Genomic DNA, 16,438 nt, shown 5'->3' on the forward strand with positions numbered 1-16,438 from the left:
CCCATAGTGGGCTGTGTGCATTCAGGTCACCTACGAGTAGGAACGGTTCCGGCAGCTCATCTATGAGAGACTCAAATTCAGAGCTAGATAAACGATATTCAGGGGGAATGTATAGTGAGCAAATTGTTGTTAATCTGTTAAAAATAATTGCCCGGATTGCAACCGCTTCTAGGGCGGTACGCAATTGAAGAGATTGGCAAGGGATAGATTTTTGCGTAACTATAGCTACGCCACCAGAGCAGTGCGTGCAGCTATCTCTGTCTCTCCTAAATACTGAGTATTGGTTCAGGAAATTGGTGTGCTTAGGTTTCAAGTGTGTCTCCTGTAAACATAGGATGGCTGATTGCGTTTTGTGTAGGATTTCATATATATCATCTAGGTTTTTAATAAGGCCCCGGCAGTTCCACTGTGTAATTATTTGTGCTACCATAAATGTTTAGGGAGGAGATTTTACCTGGTGTAGATGAGGACTCGGGCTGGATGTATACTATCTATCAGTTCTGACTTGGGCCTGTGACACGGGTGGCTGGTGGCTTTTTGCCTCGCCCCGCCATGGTGCGCTGTTCTCTTTCCGCCTTTTGCACTGGCAGAGACGGTGTTACCTCCATGTCATCATCTGAGTGGTGTGACAGTGACGAGATGAAGTCCTTGCGGGCTCCACCTCGGGATATGTTTGAAGTGGAGGCAGGAGCCCCTGCCGTCCCCGACTGTTTGTTGGACACAGAAGTGGTCGTGGGACCGACCACATCTACGTCCATGGCCGCCTGCAGTCTGGCAGCCGGAAGAGGAGGATTGACAGCAGAGCCGTCACTCCTCACACTTGCAGCTAACACAACACTTGCGGGCGCCACAGGTGTCGTGTCAGATGGTTGGGCTGCCTTGGGCAGCACCTGGGGGGGCTGGGACGGCACCAAGTCTGCTTCGCAGTACTGGGTGGCCGCCGTGACTAGACGCCGCTCCGCCCCCCGGCGAGCTGCATCGGCATACCTTTGCGAAAACATTGAGTGTTTCTGTCGTGCTTCTTGATAGGTAATGTTCTGGGTGACCTTCATGTTTATGATTTCTTTCTCGGCTTTGAATTTAGCACATGACCGAGAGTATGCAGCGTGGGGTTGTTCACAGTTGGCACATTTCAATACGTTAGAAGCACAGTTCTCTGAAGGGTCATGATGTCCTGCGCACTTGGCACATGTCAGTTTTCCGCGGCAGGTGGTAGTACTGTGCCCATACCGCTGGCACTTGAAGCAGCGGCGTGGGTTGGGTATGTAAGGTCGTACGTTGCAATGAAGGAAGCCTGCAGTGACAGACTCCGGTAGGACACTTCGGTCAAAAGTTAGGATCACATGTTTCGTTTTTACTTCTTTGCCATTGCGTCTGATCATTATTTTTCTTACCGCAGTAACGCCCTGGTCACGCATGCCCTCGAGGAGGTCAGACTCACTTTCATTGAGCAGGTCCATCTCAGATATGACGCCCTGCGAGCTGTTAAGGCTCCGGTGTGGCGTTACAGCTACTTCAAGGCCAAGTAGGTCGGTCTGGTTCAAGAGACTATCAGGTTGTTTTTTAGTAGATAGTTCTACAAGCACGTCCCCTGATGTCAGCTTCTTTGCCTTGTAGTTCGCGCCAACTACACTCTCAATGAACTTGGCAATTAAGAATACCGACTTGCAGGTAACTGGAGATTCCTTGTTCTTAGATTGTATCACTAAGAAGCGAGGAAAGTTGTCCGGGGTGTTAAATTTCATGTTGGGCAGAGGTTTGAAAATTACATCGGTGCGGGCCCTTTTTGGGGCCCGATCATTTGGAAGAGAGGATTTCGAAAGTACCATGCGGCATAGTATAAAGCAGGGAACTGGGGTACTTTCTTCTTTGACGTTACCCTGATGGTCAAAGAGGTCCCGGAGCTCCCAGCCTGATAGACAGACAAAGAGCCCATCGGCCGGAGCTTGACCAGGGCTCCGACGGCCACCGTTCACGGCTTCTAACCCTTCACCTTTCAACTTCTCGCCACGGTAGGTAACAGCTTAAGTATGGGGGGGCGCGGGGTACGCGGTGTCGCCACTCACCGTCACCAAGATTACTCAAGGTGCCCCGTGCGGGGAACAGGTTGCACCTTCTGTGCCTCACTATATATATCAGTCATGGGCACGTTACCGAAAAAAAGTAACAGTGTTACAGTTACAGTTACCTAAACCAAAAAAGTAACTCTGTTACAGTTACAGTTACGAATTTTCCAAAAGTAACTAGTTACAGTTACTGCAAAAAAGTAACGTCGTTACTTTTCCGTTACTGTATAAAACTAAGTAATAGCTAAAAAGATTTGGCTTATTTAATAGAAACGCACCAAGGCATGCGGGTAGTAAAACTTACACGTAGTAAATAAAGCCTACACGAGGGGAACCTAAAATGATCCAAACCAACAATCGCTGTGTGTACGCCTCATATTTTGTATTACGGAAGTTTTCTATTCATCATGAGAAACTTTATTTTTGGGTTGCTGCACTCTCACTGCAAGAAATTTATTTGCAAACATCATTGTAGCATAGAATTAGTTGTTTTTCAAAGTTGGAATCAGAGAGGCCGAACTTATACTATACCGAGCTGGAGGACAACACAGCCGAAACAGTCTTTCAATGTCAATTTAATTTATTTTCGCCTACAATGCCGTCGCTTGACCACCCCGCGTAGTGAGAGAGAATGGGAAAACGGGGGCGGAGGTGGCGGATCGACGGAAGGCCCTTGGAGGAACATCGGTTCCTCCAAGGAACATCGGTTCCTTCAAAAACACCTCGACAACATCGGTTGTCGAGGTGTTTTTGAAAGATACTAAAAAAAGCGCTTCGTTAACTTTTTATTTCGTACTTGTGGTCGGAGACGGAGACTAATTTCAGCCATTGCCGAAGCGACGTTTGTCCGTGCGCCCTCGGAGTCGTTCTCCCGCCCCATTCCCCACCCATCCCCATACCCGGAATGAGACAAGATATTTCCAAAGGGAATAGAAACTCAAATAAAAGCATTAATGTCCCCCCCCCTCCCCCCCTGCATTCACAAAGGCGGATTTTGCCGTCACGGCGACCGGAAAAAACTGCTCTCACAATCCCAGCCTTCCACAGCAATCATGTCGCCGATCCCACCAGGAATCCCTCCCTTCGTTTGCTTTGAGGCCTAGGCCGAACGAAGCTCGCCCAAGTATTCCTTGCACCCAACATTCAAAAGCAGATGTAGCTACTGTTTTCGTTTCGGCCACAGCCCTCGAAACGAAGTCGCGAGGCTTTCCAAGAACATTTCTTCGTGAAGTGGCAGTGTGGTCAGACGTCTGCCGGCCAAGATGCTGCCTGGTGTGAGCGCACTCGGGGGCCACCATCGGTTCGGTCGTCGTATGTGTGGAAGGGCATGAAATTTATTACTTCCTCAATCTCGCTCGAGCACTTGGTACAGCTCGATGAAGCCTCTAGATCAGGGGTCCCAAATACGGTCATGGGTCTCTAAAGCGCACAATGGTCGCAAGCATCTGCGACTTGTGAATCGAACACTCTACAGTGCGAACAGGGCTGGACGAGCGCGAGGCCGCCGAGAGACTCCCCGCGGCGCTTTATGACCGCGCAAACGGGGCTGCACGTCGCTAATGAGAAAGCGACGCCCTGACGGGAGTTTTCCAGGCTTCGGCGAAAGTGCAAAGGTTTCAGTGCGTTGTGCGGCGTTTGTGGGTGTTTGTTTTCCTGTTCGCCTTTGTGTCAAACACTTTTACTGCACTCCAGATGTGGTGAAAATGGTGCACCCGCGCGTCGGACTATAGGTTGTGGCGCGTCAACATGCATCAACGTGCCCTTGGCGCGTGTCGCAGCGTTATTTATGGCCTGGGTGAGAGCGATGTCGCGCTGCTGAGGAAAATACTGCAGCTTAGACTTAGAAACTTCGGGCCCTTAGTAGACCGCGTGAGACACCACGCACACGTGCACGCCTAAACATTTCTAGTCCAGATGTTTTTCACCCATGAGAAGGGAGTGCACTGGCATAGATGAAGTAGACGAAGGTTCTGCGGAAGAAAGGCCGAAAAGTGAAACGCGCAAACTGTGCATCGGTCGTTAATGAGTGTTGCTGTTGGATAAAAATAAAATAACTGTAACGATATTTCCCGTTACAGTTACTCCACAAAAAAGTAACAGTGTTACAGTTACAAGTTCCTCTAACTTAAAGGGACCCTGCAACACTTGCCATGGACTACTAGTACTGTATTTTGGGATAAAGTCTATTGTCCCAGAAATCTCCTCCCGCAAGAATTATGAAAATCCGTTCACAATTAACGAAACTACCCGCGATGAGAAATCGCGCATAATCGTTCCCTCTCAACTCGAGCGCGGACAAGGCGACGAAAGCTGCGCGCTCTCTCCCGGAGAGGGGGGCGGCTCGCGGCGTTCTCTTCGGCGGCCTTCGATATATCACATGCCGGGTAGTTTTTTCCTTTTCTCTGCAACGCGGAGGGGCCTATTTCCGGTCTGGTGCCACAAAAAAGCAGGCATGGGTGCCTGCTCGCAAGTGCGCGCTCGGGCTGGTAGGGCGTTTTTGAAGCAATAAACGTAGTCGAGTGGTCCCGTTGAAAGGGAAGTATTGAGCTCATCACTCAAACTCCGCGCGCACTCAAAACACAAAATAAACGGCAAAACTGTGCCTACAGGTTCAGGCATAGAAGAGGTTCGTACACAGCGATGACGACGACGGAAATGGGAGAATCTAGCCGCGAAGTTGACCAGTGACAGCCGATCGGGCAGCCATGGCCTATGTGACGTCCCTTAGGCCATGCATAATGATGACAACTGAAGAAAGAGCGGTTTGTTTTTCCGCGTCTTTCACATCGATTTGCGCGCTCACCGCTTCACGTGCACGTGTAATATTTGGCTCAGGTATTCCTGACAGTGTAATCTAAACGTCGTGCAGGTTTACTTGTACTGCTCAAAGAGTGTTGCAGGGTCCCTTTAAAAGTAACTAGTTACAGTTACAAGTTACTGAAAAAAGTAACTAGTTACCGGTAACGCGTTACTAGTAACTAGTTACTGCCCAAGACTGATATATATACACTTGTCCAACCAGAAACAACGGGACCATATAGCTTGAAGAGCTGGCTGTTATATTCACTGCTGCCTTCGCTACGATTCCCAGCACAGAAGGAAAACAGCAGCCAAGAACAGGTCCTGTCCACCCATGTGCTGAGATTTTCAGTGCACGTTAAAGATTACCAGGTGGTCAAAATTAATGCGGAACCCTCCACTACAGCACACTTCATAACTTCAGTGTTAAAAACCTCAAAAGTTGAATTTTGGTCCTGTACCCAAAAATTAAAGCCATTCCACTCAATGTGAAAGCCGTCGGAAGTGCAGAGCAATGATTCGCCATAACGGGCTGTAGCGCCATTATCCGCTCACAGCTACCACCCGATGCAATTCAAATTTCCCGTCTTCGCACATGCCGGCATCGCACTGCCACTTTTTTTTTTGCTTACTATCATAAAAACCAACCCAACAAGCGTTACGAACTAAATGAACGTGGGTGCTGCCGGTTAGTTACATATATTTAGCCTCAAATGTACCTGCAATTTTCTCTGCACTAAACAACGGGGAGATGTATGACAAGTGCCAGCGGTTCACAAGTTTCGAACGCTTATGACTATATAAACCGCTTGGCTTTCGAAGCCTCTGAGTTACGGCGCGACGACAGCAGCTACAACGGAACGCCGACTCTACTTGGGTCCAGCGAGCGAGCTACGACGACAAGGCGCGGTCCTAAAGTGCTCTGCACTCAAATGGCAAGCAACAGATCCTGAAAGTAGTGCTGTCGCTAATTAAATCTGGTAAAACTCAGTAGGGCACATCTTTTGAGTCAGGGCAGCACATCAGACTCTGATCTTGTTTCAGCCAAAAAAAGGCCCCACTCAAGAGGTCATTAGGCCAGAATTTTACATCAGCCCAGCATCAGTGGCCAGCCAACAAGAAATAACAATATATTAGACAAGCTTGCAAGTGAAGCTGCAGCACTGTGAGAGGTGACAAAACCAGTAACAAGATCCCCTTAGAAATGGCGCCAAGCTACTTTCAAGTCCGCCAAGTGTACTGTCGTAAAATTGTTAACAGGCCATATAAAGTCCCAACTCCACCCCTACCAGGCAATTAAGGCTGTCTGGCATCAAGGCTGCACAAAAGGTCGTCAAGTTAACAAGGAATTTGTATGACGCGAGCTATAGTATTACATGGGCAAAGTTACAAAACAGGCACTGCTCCCTATTACGCACAACTTTCCAATCATTAGCTTCTGCATAGCTTCATCTAAATTAACCTATTTTGCAGGTTATTCAGACAATATGTTGTCACACTTTGCTGGTGTAAGTTTCAACTAACGGCTGTTACTGCAAGTCCTCACATAGCTGCAAGTCCAAAACAGCCTGTCCAAAATAGTGTCACACACACACAGGCTGTTTTTATAGAGACCTAAATAAAATACTTAGGAATAAAGCATGAATTTACTCATTGTAATTTAATGCGTTGCAGGTACATCAATTACTTGGAATACACATTTTTATGTAAAATTTGTGGAGGAGATCACATCATCCAAATAGGAGTCGAAACCAAACAGTTCTTCTACAGAACTTTTGTTTTTCACACAACACTTTGTTATTCTCAGGTGTTTTATTTCATTAAATCCCCCAAGCATGAACAGTATTTTTAATACATCGTCAATAACCTAAACTAAGTTGTTATTTATCACTCTATATCGCAGGTGGCCACTTCCCATCCCTATCATACCCATACAGTGCATCGCGACTCCTGGACAGTTCCCAACGATAGAGAACGTTGCGCTGAGAACGGTGCTACTACTGGATGAGTAGTACCTGAATTTGGCTCGTCAATGTTTTGCTTTCACGTTGGGATCAGAACAGTGATCACAGACGGACTGCGAATGCACCTGCCCTGTTCTGTTCATACCCTCGGCTCGACGCCGTGCAAAACAACGCACGTTTATCAACCTGAACAAACCATTCGAAGCGATGAGTGCTAACTGTAAAGTGACTGATGGTCATTACATAACTTATACATCACTAAGTCTGCAACAACTGGTTAGTGGAACGATATGAACAAATGTGTCGTTGCACAGCTGCTGCTGTTTTTTAACATGTACTCTACTGTAGTACAGATTGAAAGAAACATTTTCAAATCTTCAACTTCAGCTTTTCTCGGTTTGTGTACGCACTTGCCTTGTGTACAGCGCGCAGGCACAGCACTTCGGAGCAAACCAGCAACAGCTGACAGTACTTACTACGCTCAAAGCATGATGCCACACGCACTCTTGCATGCCTCGTTGTTCAGAGCACACAGGTACTATCAAAATACGTTCAAATATGAACAACGGACCACCCTAGCAACAGGCTGTGAATGCACAGTAGAAATAAGCTACAAGAGTTTCTGTCCAACTTTGGTACGTAAAGTGTGTGGGCACTTTGGCTTGGGCCTCTGCCGTGTTCTGCATCTGTCCATGCTACTGAGATCTTCACCACCGACACAAGACAAGAGAGCAGCTTTGCTTGCAACAGGCAAACTCGTGAACATTCCAGGGGGTTTCTGCCAGGACATCGTCACGAAATTGAAAAAAATAATGTAATAAAATAGGGATGCATGCTGCTTTCTTTGATTTGATTGTAGGGTTTAACGCGCCGACGCAACGGAGGCGATGAGGCGCGCCGTAGTGGAGGGCTCCGGATTAATTTTGACCACCTGGGGATCTTTAACGTGCGCCGAAATGTCGTGCACACGGGTGTTTTTGCTTTTCGCCTCCATCAGAAAAGCGGCCGCCGCGGCCGGGAATCGAACCCGCGACCTCGTGCTCAGCAGCGCAACGCCTTAGCCACTGAGCCACCGCGGCGGGTCGCATGCTGCTTTCTTTTGATTAGGTAACGACAGAGGGAACAGGCACTAAATGCAGCGGTGGCCCAAATCAAAATGCACACATGCCGGACTATTCTTTCCATACCATGCTTGCACACAAACTCTCATAACTTATGCCCCTGTCGCACGGGCGATTTCAGTCCGGATTGAAGCGAAGCGCGATTGACTTTTGAACGCGCTCGATGCATTGCCGCTGCTACACAGCACATTTCAATTCCGACTGAGAAGTTGCACCGGTTGCACTCACGTGCACCAGATGGCACCAAAAATGTACTTTGCAGCCAGAATCTGGTAACTTTGCGTGGCCGTAGGTACACGTAACTACATAAATGTTATTGCCCGCTTATATGGGTCAAGTTATTTGATAAAATTTGTGGTATTCGCTAAAGTGGTCAACTTCTGTGCCATTAGCCAGCGGAGACGAAAGTATCGCCGCTTTCATCCGATCGCGCTTGGAAACCTCAATGGCATTTAAAGGGAAACCAGGATTGAGTTTGAGGGGCATCAGGCTTGATTGCGATTGAAACTGCCGTATAGCAATGGCCGATACGGATTGAGCTCAATCCATATTGCCTCAATCACGATTGAACGTGCCCACGTGACAGGGTTATTATTCCTACTGAACATACGCAGCCTGTTGCCAGGATGCACAGCATGTACTGAAAGCCACATGCTCCATTGTTCATATTTGAATGTATATGCATCTCGATCTAACCAGGCCAGCACCTTCATATAAGGGTCATTACCTGCTGCAATAGTAATTTCACCTCTTTACAACCTAAACTAAAAGCAGCGGCCATGGCTTTTACTGGCCCATTTCAGTGTTGGAATTTGGTGGCTTTGTACAACGGAAATGGTTGAGCATCTGATAGGCCACCAAGTCCTTGCTGCAAAAGCACACAACCACACCCATTCAGTCAGGAGCACAGAGCTGGGAGGCTTCGGCTCTGCAAGGAAGTGAAATTACTGCCGCCAGAAGTAGACGAATGCACTGCGCTGCCACCCACAAGACCCACCCCACAAAAGGCAAGCAACAGATGCTGGCCTTCACAGCATCCGATTTCAATCCTGGCAACCAACATAAGGCGTCACTGATTTGCTCCCGAGCACACTGTACATGATGTGCGATTGATTGTAGGGTTTAACACGCCGACGCAATGCAGGCAATGAGGCGCGAGCCGTAGTGGAGGGCTCCGGATTAATTTTGACCACCTGGGGATCTTTAACAAGCGCCGAAATCTCGTACACACGGGTGTTTTTGCTTTTCCCCTCCATCAAAAAAGCGGCCGCCGCGATTCGGAATCGAACCCGCGTTCTCAAGCTCAATAGTGCAACGCCTAGCCACTGAGCTGAGTCCGTACGGACCCCTAGCCAGCCTGGGGTCCGTATCCCAACCAGGCTGGCTTGATGAGGCTTTACCATGTCACATTGCACAACATTAGCCACCCGCTTTGTCCACAACAAATGCTGGAAAAACAGTGCGGCCCCATGGACCATATGTGGCAGATATTGTTCGAACCGGCAGGCAGCTTGTTGTTTCTTCCTTGAGGCGTAGTTTTAGATATTAAGTAGATAATAAATTCAAAAACTTTTTCTTCCTCAGATTATTTTGTTGCATCATGAAATGCTTGTCACACCCTAACATAGGCACAAGTCGGCGCAGAAGCAACCAAAGCACAAGAACAGTGGCCGAATTGCATCAGTCCGCAGTCTGGGTAGGATGACTGGAACCAACGGGTAGCGTTCAGATGGTACGCTCGCAGTGGCTCCGCTCCCCTATCTGATATGTTCAATCGTTGTTCTGCTGGCGTGTCAGACTGGGCGTAACAGTTTTCAGAGGGCAGCACTTGGCTCTTCAGGGCCGATTTCATTGGCATTCGTAGCAATCAGCGACGACCAAATCCGTCGCTGTTCAGCAGGATGAAGCTACGCCCAGGCGAATATGTTTTGAAGTCTTGTTCACTGGGGCATAGTATTGCCTGCCTATCAGGTTTTAATGGTGCATGTCGAAGCATCACCACATCTATAGTTTTCTTACCTTACCATTGACACAAATGTGCCGGAGGCGTGAACTGAAAGCTATAACCGTTTTGTTACCTGTTGGAAAGTGGTTATCAGTAAAAATAAATTCGGTTTGATTTCAACAATAAAACATGCGGCCTACGAGGCCAACTGTTATAGAAGACTCAGAGTTTATGTATACCACGCAGCGTTCTTTAAGCCAGAGCAAAATTTCCTCGGTATTGAAAAACAGACCTGAACTGAGTGACAGGAATAACTTGGGAGCAAACCCTAATTAAGAACAATGTTAGAAGCGGTATTTTTCTTTGGAATAACGAAAACTTCTCTAGTGATTCATCCTCTGATAGTGCTTCCTATACAGACCATGGAAGTTTTGTTGCCGGTGTATAAGGCATGCTAAGCCGGATAGGCAGGAAATAACGTGCTGCCTGTGAACAGGACGTCGCCAATGTTGCACTTTAGAGCATACAATGACGAACGAGTGCCCATGCGTAGCTTGTTCCCATTTAACGGCGAAGAATTCAGTCGTTGCTGCTGTGATGGGCAATGCAAACAGAGCCACTGTATAGCCTAGCAGCCCCCTTCAAAAACTGTTATGCCCAGCCTGACACGCTCGGAGTCGGAGAGTGACGATAAAATGTATTTGACAGGAGTGCGGCGGCAGTGTGGCGGAACCGCCAGAACGCCGCCCACTGGTTCCCATCGACTGACTAGGCGGCACAGGAATTCATCTCAGCCACCGTACCCGTGCACAGTCTACTTCTGCACTGATGGCGCAAATGGCGCAGCCCTCCGGTGTGCTGCCCTGCACCCTGGTTCACAAGCATAGAACTACAAAACCATCCTTGCAGGGCACGGATTCACCAGCAATGCAGGAAGTAAAGCTAAAAGTATGCAGCCCGACTCTGCTTCACAGGGTAGTATCTCTTAATTAGGAGCCAGCAGCGTTAAGGTTTCTATTTTCCTTAGTACCACGAATACCAGTTCCCACCAGCACCGTCAATACTTTACACAAGGCCAAGCCACTCACTTGTGGCGCTCAAGATCAGAGGGCCTGTCGCTTTCTCCCGACCTCTTCACTTTCCGCCTCGCCGAGTCCAAGAGACCGTCGATGTCGTCACTGCTGCTGCTTGACGCCGACGAAGACCGCTTCCTTCGCCACATAAACAGACAGAACACAGGGCATCAGAATGGCAACGCCGCGGCAGCGCGTCAAGAGGTGAACTGTCGAGCTCCTACTCACAGAAAACAGTGCTGGCTCCTTACGTCCGTATGGGATACGCGACCTCTGCGCGCTTACGTAGCCATTAGCAGTCGCACGTGTCAAGTGAGAGAGATTTTCACCGCGAACACAACACTCAAGACAACCGAAGAAAGGTTACGGAGCGGGAGTCTAGACTCCCTTTCGCTGGTGCCAGGTTAGACATCTTCTCCAGACTATTCCGTTAATGAAATCAGTGCTTACAAAAGGTCACAAAAAGCCGCGGGAGACGTAAGAAAAAGGTCTACCTTGGTCGGCGGTCGTTGAATTTAGGCACTGTCGTCCTGCTGACGCTGTCGCGACTGCGTCCCCTCGAGTGGGAGCGCTTTCGGGGCCGCTTGCTTTTATGCCTCACGAGCTTAGGCGACCGACTCCTGCTCCTGCTGCGTGATCTTCCCATTGTGGGAGGCACTAAACTTCGCCTCAGCTCTATTTCAGTGCTAGGGATAGATGAAAAATACACGCGACGACGGAAGGCACGTAAGTAACAAATACACTCGCAGAAATGGAGGACCGTCACAGCGCTCACGGTTGCTGGGCTCGCCACCAGTGCTGTCTGTGGCAGGCAAATGTGCAGATGGACCGTACGTGACATTTTTGCAGTTTTTACTTTATTACACAAATATTTTAAAAGAAGAAACATGTTTTTGTTTTTCAAAAATTAGTACTTGTGCTAAACTGCGCTGTATTTGAAAGTGAATGCTGCACGAAGCCGTAATTACCGATTTAGCGCGCTTTTTAAATATTCAACAGGGCAGTTTACAGCACGCATGCAGCACGCACCCATATTACCGCAGAAAACCACAAAAACTAGACATGCATTCTGTGCTAGAAGGGTTCAAAAAGAAATAACCATACGTTTTTATGGCGACTTACAGTGTGAAATTGTAAAAAGTCGCCATTCATTCTATGTTCGACTGGTTCAAAAGGAAATAACCAAAATCCCCCCTGTTCTGTGGAGATAACCTAAAAGCCTGGTTTTTCCAGTTTCATGACACGCCCCGTTCGATGACACCTGCCGCTTCTGCACAGCTCCTGCCGAACAAGCTGATGGACTCAGCCAGAAGGCGACACCTCAGAGGCACAGGCCTCCATACTGGAAGACCCCCCGACTTCCGGCGGTGGCTCTGGGGACCCCACCACTGCTCCCTTTTGCCTTCCTCCGAGAGACGGGTGCCCATCTCTACCTGTAACCGCGATATTCTATCGCAAATAAAAAAAAATGACAACCGTTTGAATAACCAGAAGCCGTGACTCGGTGTAGGCAACAACCAGGCTGAGCCATTTCTTCCCCTCCGTGTGGCAGTTCTCATCAAAACGGTGTGCCGAAGCAGGGAACACAAATGAAAATTATTTGGTGTACGTGTTCGAATTCGCGGCGAACCAGTGTGGAACCTTAGAGCGACCAAGTTGACCCGAAGTGTGTGTGTGTGTGTGTGGGGGGGGGGGGGGGGGGGAGCGTTTTAATTTGATTTTTAACTCGTTACCAAAGGGTTTTATGGAGTCCGCAAATTTAGCTTGCTTTCCGTACTTTTATTAGATGCGAAACATCTCATGCTCGGGGCTGTGTCCCTCCCTCCCTTGTCGTTGTTGTCCGCCGTCTGCACACCCACTGCGCATGCCTGGCCAGGCACCGCTGATGATGATTGTGGCATGATGCCCCTAGGGATTGGCCAACCAAAGAATTCATCACGAGATAGATTCGCGTTCAACCACCGTCGTCATCTTCCCGTAGGGGAACCCTGAGCACCACACCCCCACTGCGCATGCCTGGCCATGCACCGCTGATGATGATTGTGGCAGGATGCCCCTAGGTATTAGATTAGATGAGAAGCATCTCGTGCTCGGGGCTGTGTCCCTCCCTCCCTTGTCGTTGTCCGCCGTCCGGTCCGCACATCCACTGCGCATGCCTGGCCAGTCACCGCTGATGATGATTGTGGCAGGATGCCCCTAGGGATTGCCCAACCAAAGAATCCATCACGATATAGATAGATAGATAGATAGATAGATAGATAGATAGAGAGAGAGAGAGAGAGAGAGAGAGAGAGAGAGAGAGAGAGAGAGAGAGAGAGAGAGAACGCCTTCAATGAAAGCTGAAGAGGTCAGCCCAACTAACGGTAGGGCTTGCTACTCCAGATGGGGTGAATACAGTGAGGTGACAGCGAAAAATAGAGAGAAAAAGAAAAGAAACAAAGGGGAGTAAGAGGGGAAATGCACACATATACAAAATGTACATGCTCAGAGAGTTCAAAGAACCTCTTCTAGCCCTGTTACCGCAAGAAAAGTAAGCAGTGTTTTTGTACCCAGCACTGCCTCCTCATGATTTCGCCAGGGTCCAAGGAAGTGTGAGGGTTCTAGAGGACATCCGGTCGTAGTCGCACAAGTGCTTTCGATGCTGTTTCCCGCTGACTGGCATATCGCGAGCAGTGGCTTAAAATGTGTTTGATGTTGTCTGTAGTAGAGCACACTGTACACAATGGCGACTCTACCCAGCCCAGCTTAAACAAGAAGCTTCGGGTGTATGCAACATTAAGCAAGTAAGTAAGTATTGTTGAATAAGGCGGACTTAGCCTTGCATAGCTGCCGACAATTGCTCCGCCTAATCGTCCCCAATACCATATCAGAGACTCTCAAAGTCATCCCACCTCACTTAGTCCCGAAATAACAGACACACAATGTCACCACACCTCACTTAGTCCTGTAGACTGCAAGAATCCGAGTAGGAGATGAGACACCTCTCTTCGCACAATCCAGTGGTCCCTTGACATTGATCACTATGAGCTGCTCCAAAACCAACCCTGAGTGGACGAACTTTTTCGTGATCTCCAGAAGTTAGGAGTGTCCCATGCTACATCTGAGGACATATGCAACATTAAGTCGCAGCCGGTGTAGCACGCCTTCAGTGAGTTTTGGCAGACCCTGTGCATACGGGAAATCGCACTGAGGGTCTATAGCATGAAGAGGCGCATAACTGCTCAGAGGATCCTGCCAAGCCGGCAGCTGGAGCTGCCATCCTAGGTCGATTGCAGCTGCTTTGCTATCCTCGTTGGAAAACTGGATTCCAACGGTGAAGTTGAGGTCGTGGGCTTCTCATGGTGACTGCATCGGAGATCTTGTTGCCCGTTATACCAGAATGACCTGGTATCCACTGAAGGAAAATTTCATGACCTTCGCGCACCGCACTTGAAAATATTTTGTTCATATCGCAGACAAGTTGATTGGGACAATCAGGCGGCTTATTTAGTAGTTGCAAGGCTGGCCGGGAATCGGAAAGAATTACCCACCGCCAAGCAGGACTTCCGCTTATGTAAAGAAGTGCTGCTCTGAAAGCTGCTAGCTCAGTGGCTGTGAAGGATGTTCTGTGGCTGAGCTTTTCTTTAATGGTCCGTCCCGCTGACGGAATCTATACGCCGATTGCCGAAGAGGCAGAAGTCACGGATCCATCCGTGTACACTTGGATGTGGTCTGGATAACGGGTTTGGATATGCTCCAAGACAAAATATGTGAAGGAAGATGCGGGCATCGACGCCGCGTACAACCACGGAGGAGTAACAGGCAGCCTGGGTCGGAGGTAATTAGATGGCAGGACGTGCACCACGCGAGATGCAGAAGCAGCAGCCAGTGGATGAGCAAAGCATTCAGAAACATGTCGAAGGCCAGTAGGGAGCAATTCTTGTGAGCGGAGAGTGGTCGCAGAAAAGCACCTTGCTTCACATAAGGTTCCTATCGTTGAGGTGCATTTTGGAAGGCCCAGGCATGTTCGCAGTGCTCGAGCTTGCAAGCCTTCCACCTGGACACAGCATGTAAAGCTGGAAGGCTATATCGCAAGAGCCTACGAAAAGCGCTTTGTAGAGTCGCAGGAGTGCTCACTGGGCAGCCCCAGGTGCTTCCTGTCATCATCCGCAAAACGTGAACGAACGAAAGGAGTCGCTCATTTAGCCGCCTGATATGGGGAGCCCAGGACAACGAACGGTCAATTGTAATGCCGAGAAATTTGTGATTGGAAACATAGGGTATCTGCACGCCATTTATCTCCAGTGGGTATCGAGATACATCGCGCTTGGTGAATGCCATGACAGCACACTTCTCAGGAGACAGAAGCAGCCCGCAGCTGCTGAGGTATTTTTTCAATGCAAACAGAACCTTCTGCGCTTTTGCTCGTATGTTTCTGCGGTTCCTGCCCGAAGCCCAGATGCAGATGTCGTCAGCATACACTGAGATGTGAATTCCTTGAGGTAGTACCTTTGTGATGCGGATGAGTCATATACTGAACAGCGTCGGGCTCAGAACACCACCTTGTGGGACACCCTGAGTGATGGCATGTCGTGTCGTGTCACCGTCTTTGGTTGTCATGTAGACATACCGATCCTTTAGGTAATCACCGATCCAGGCTTGCATTTGGCTTCGCAGTCCTACAAACGCCTCCTCCCTTCGAATTGCTTCGTGGGAAACACTGTCAAATGCTGCCTTTATATCTAGGAAGACCGCAATGGTGAACCATTTCGCAGCCTTTTGTGCATGAACATCTGTTACCAAGGCGATCACATTGTCAATGCTGCTCCTTCCTTGCCTGAATCCTGACATCACTGGCGGGTAGACATTCCTGTTGTCGAGGTCTCAGACAAGCCGCTGTAGTAACATTTTTTCCATTACCTTACCAATGCAGCTTAATAAAGCAATTGGTCGGTAAGAGTTTATGTCTGTGGGGCATTTTCCCGGCTTGAGAACCGGTCGGCCAATTTTGCAGCTTGCCTCAACATAGCCAGTCTGCCACGATGCGTTGTATATACTTAGCAACTGCTGAAGAGCCTTGTTGCCGAGATGTCGCAGAGCCAAATAGCTAACTCCATCAGGCCCAGGCGAGGTGGACAAATTAACAGATTTTAATTAAAGGGACACTGAAGTGAATTTGTCAAGCACCCGGTTTTGCTTGCACTGCGTAGACTGGCTCAAATTACCACACTTTTCATCGTTTATCGGGTTGATAAGTCGTTAATTATTTTATAAAGCGGGAAAGAAGAAAAACTACCATGCGCGGTCTGTGGCGGCCGCACCAACTAGAGCTGTGACGTCGCGAGGAGATAGCACCGTGATTGGACGATGTCCGAGGTTAGCATTCAAACAAGTTTCGGTTTCGGTTCTGTAAAACAACATGTTTGACATCCGATGGCATCGTTGGATGGGCCTTCTCGATATCTCAGTAATCGCCGTACCGCCCTTCTGC

At 48.8% G+C, this 16,438-nt stretch overlaps 1 protein-coding gene across 1 annotated transcript in view; it reads right to left on the reverse strand.

Moving 5' to 3' along the window:
* The window catches only part of Arglu1 (Arginine and glutamate rich 1), a 34,083-nt gene extending 22,299 nt beyond the window's left edge, over positions 1-11,784 (reverse strand). Inside the window, exons 1-2 of the mRNA XM_077698685.1 lie at positions 11,463-11,784; positions 10,984-11,106 (exon numbers count right to left, since the gene is read on the reverse strand). Coding sequence (XP_077554811.1) covers positions 10,984-11,106; positions 11,463-11,614 — 275 coding nt within the window. The 5' untranslated portion in view covers positions 11,615-11,784. The remainder of the gene's footprint in view (positions 1-10,983; positions 11,107-11,462) is intronic.
* Between the last annotated feature and the right edge of the window lie 4,654 nt (positions 11,785-16,438).

This window comes from Haemaphysalis longicornis, unplaced genomic scaffold, assembly GCF_048455015.1.
Source record: "Haemaphysalis longicornis isolate Haplotype H1 unplaced genomic scaffold, Haemaphysalis longicornis Haplotype H1 scaffold_2, whole genome shotgun sequence".
In the NCBI taxonomy this organism is placed as follows: domain Eukaryota; kingdom Metazoa; phylum Arthropoda; class Arachnida; order Ixodida; family Ixodidae; genus Haemaphysalis; species Haemaphysalis longicornis.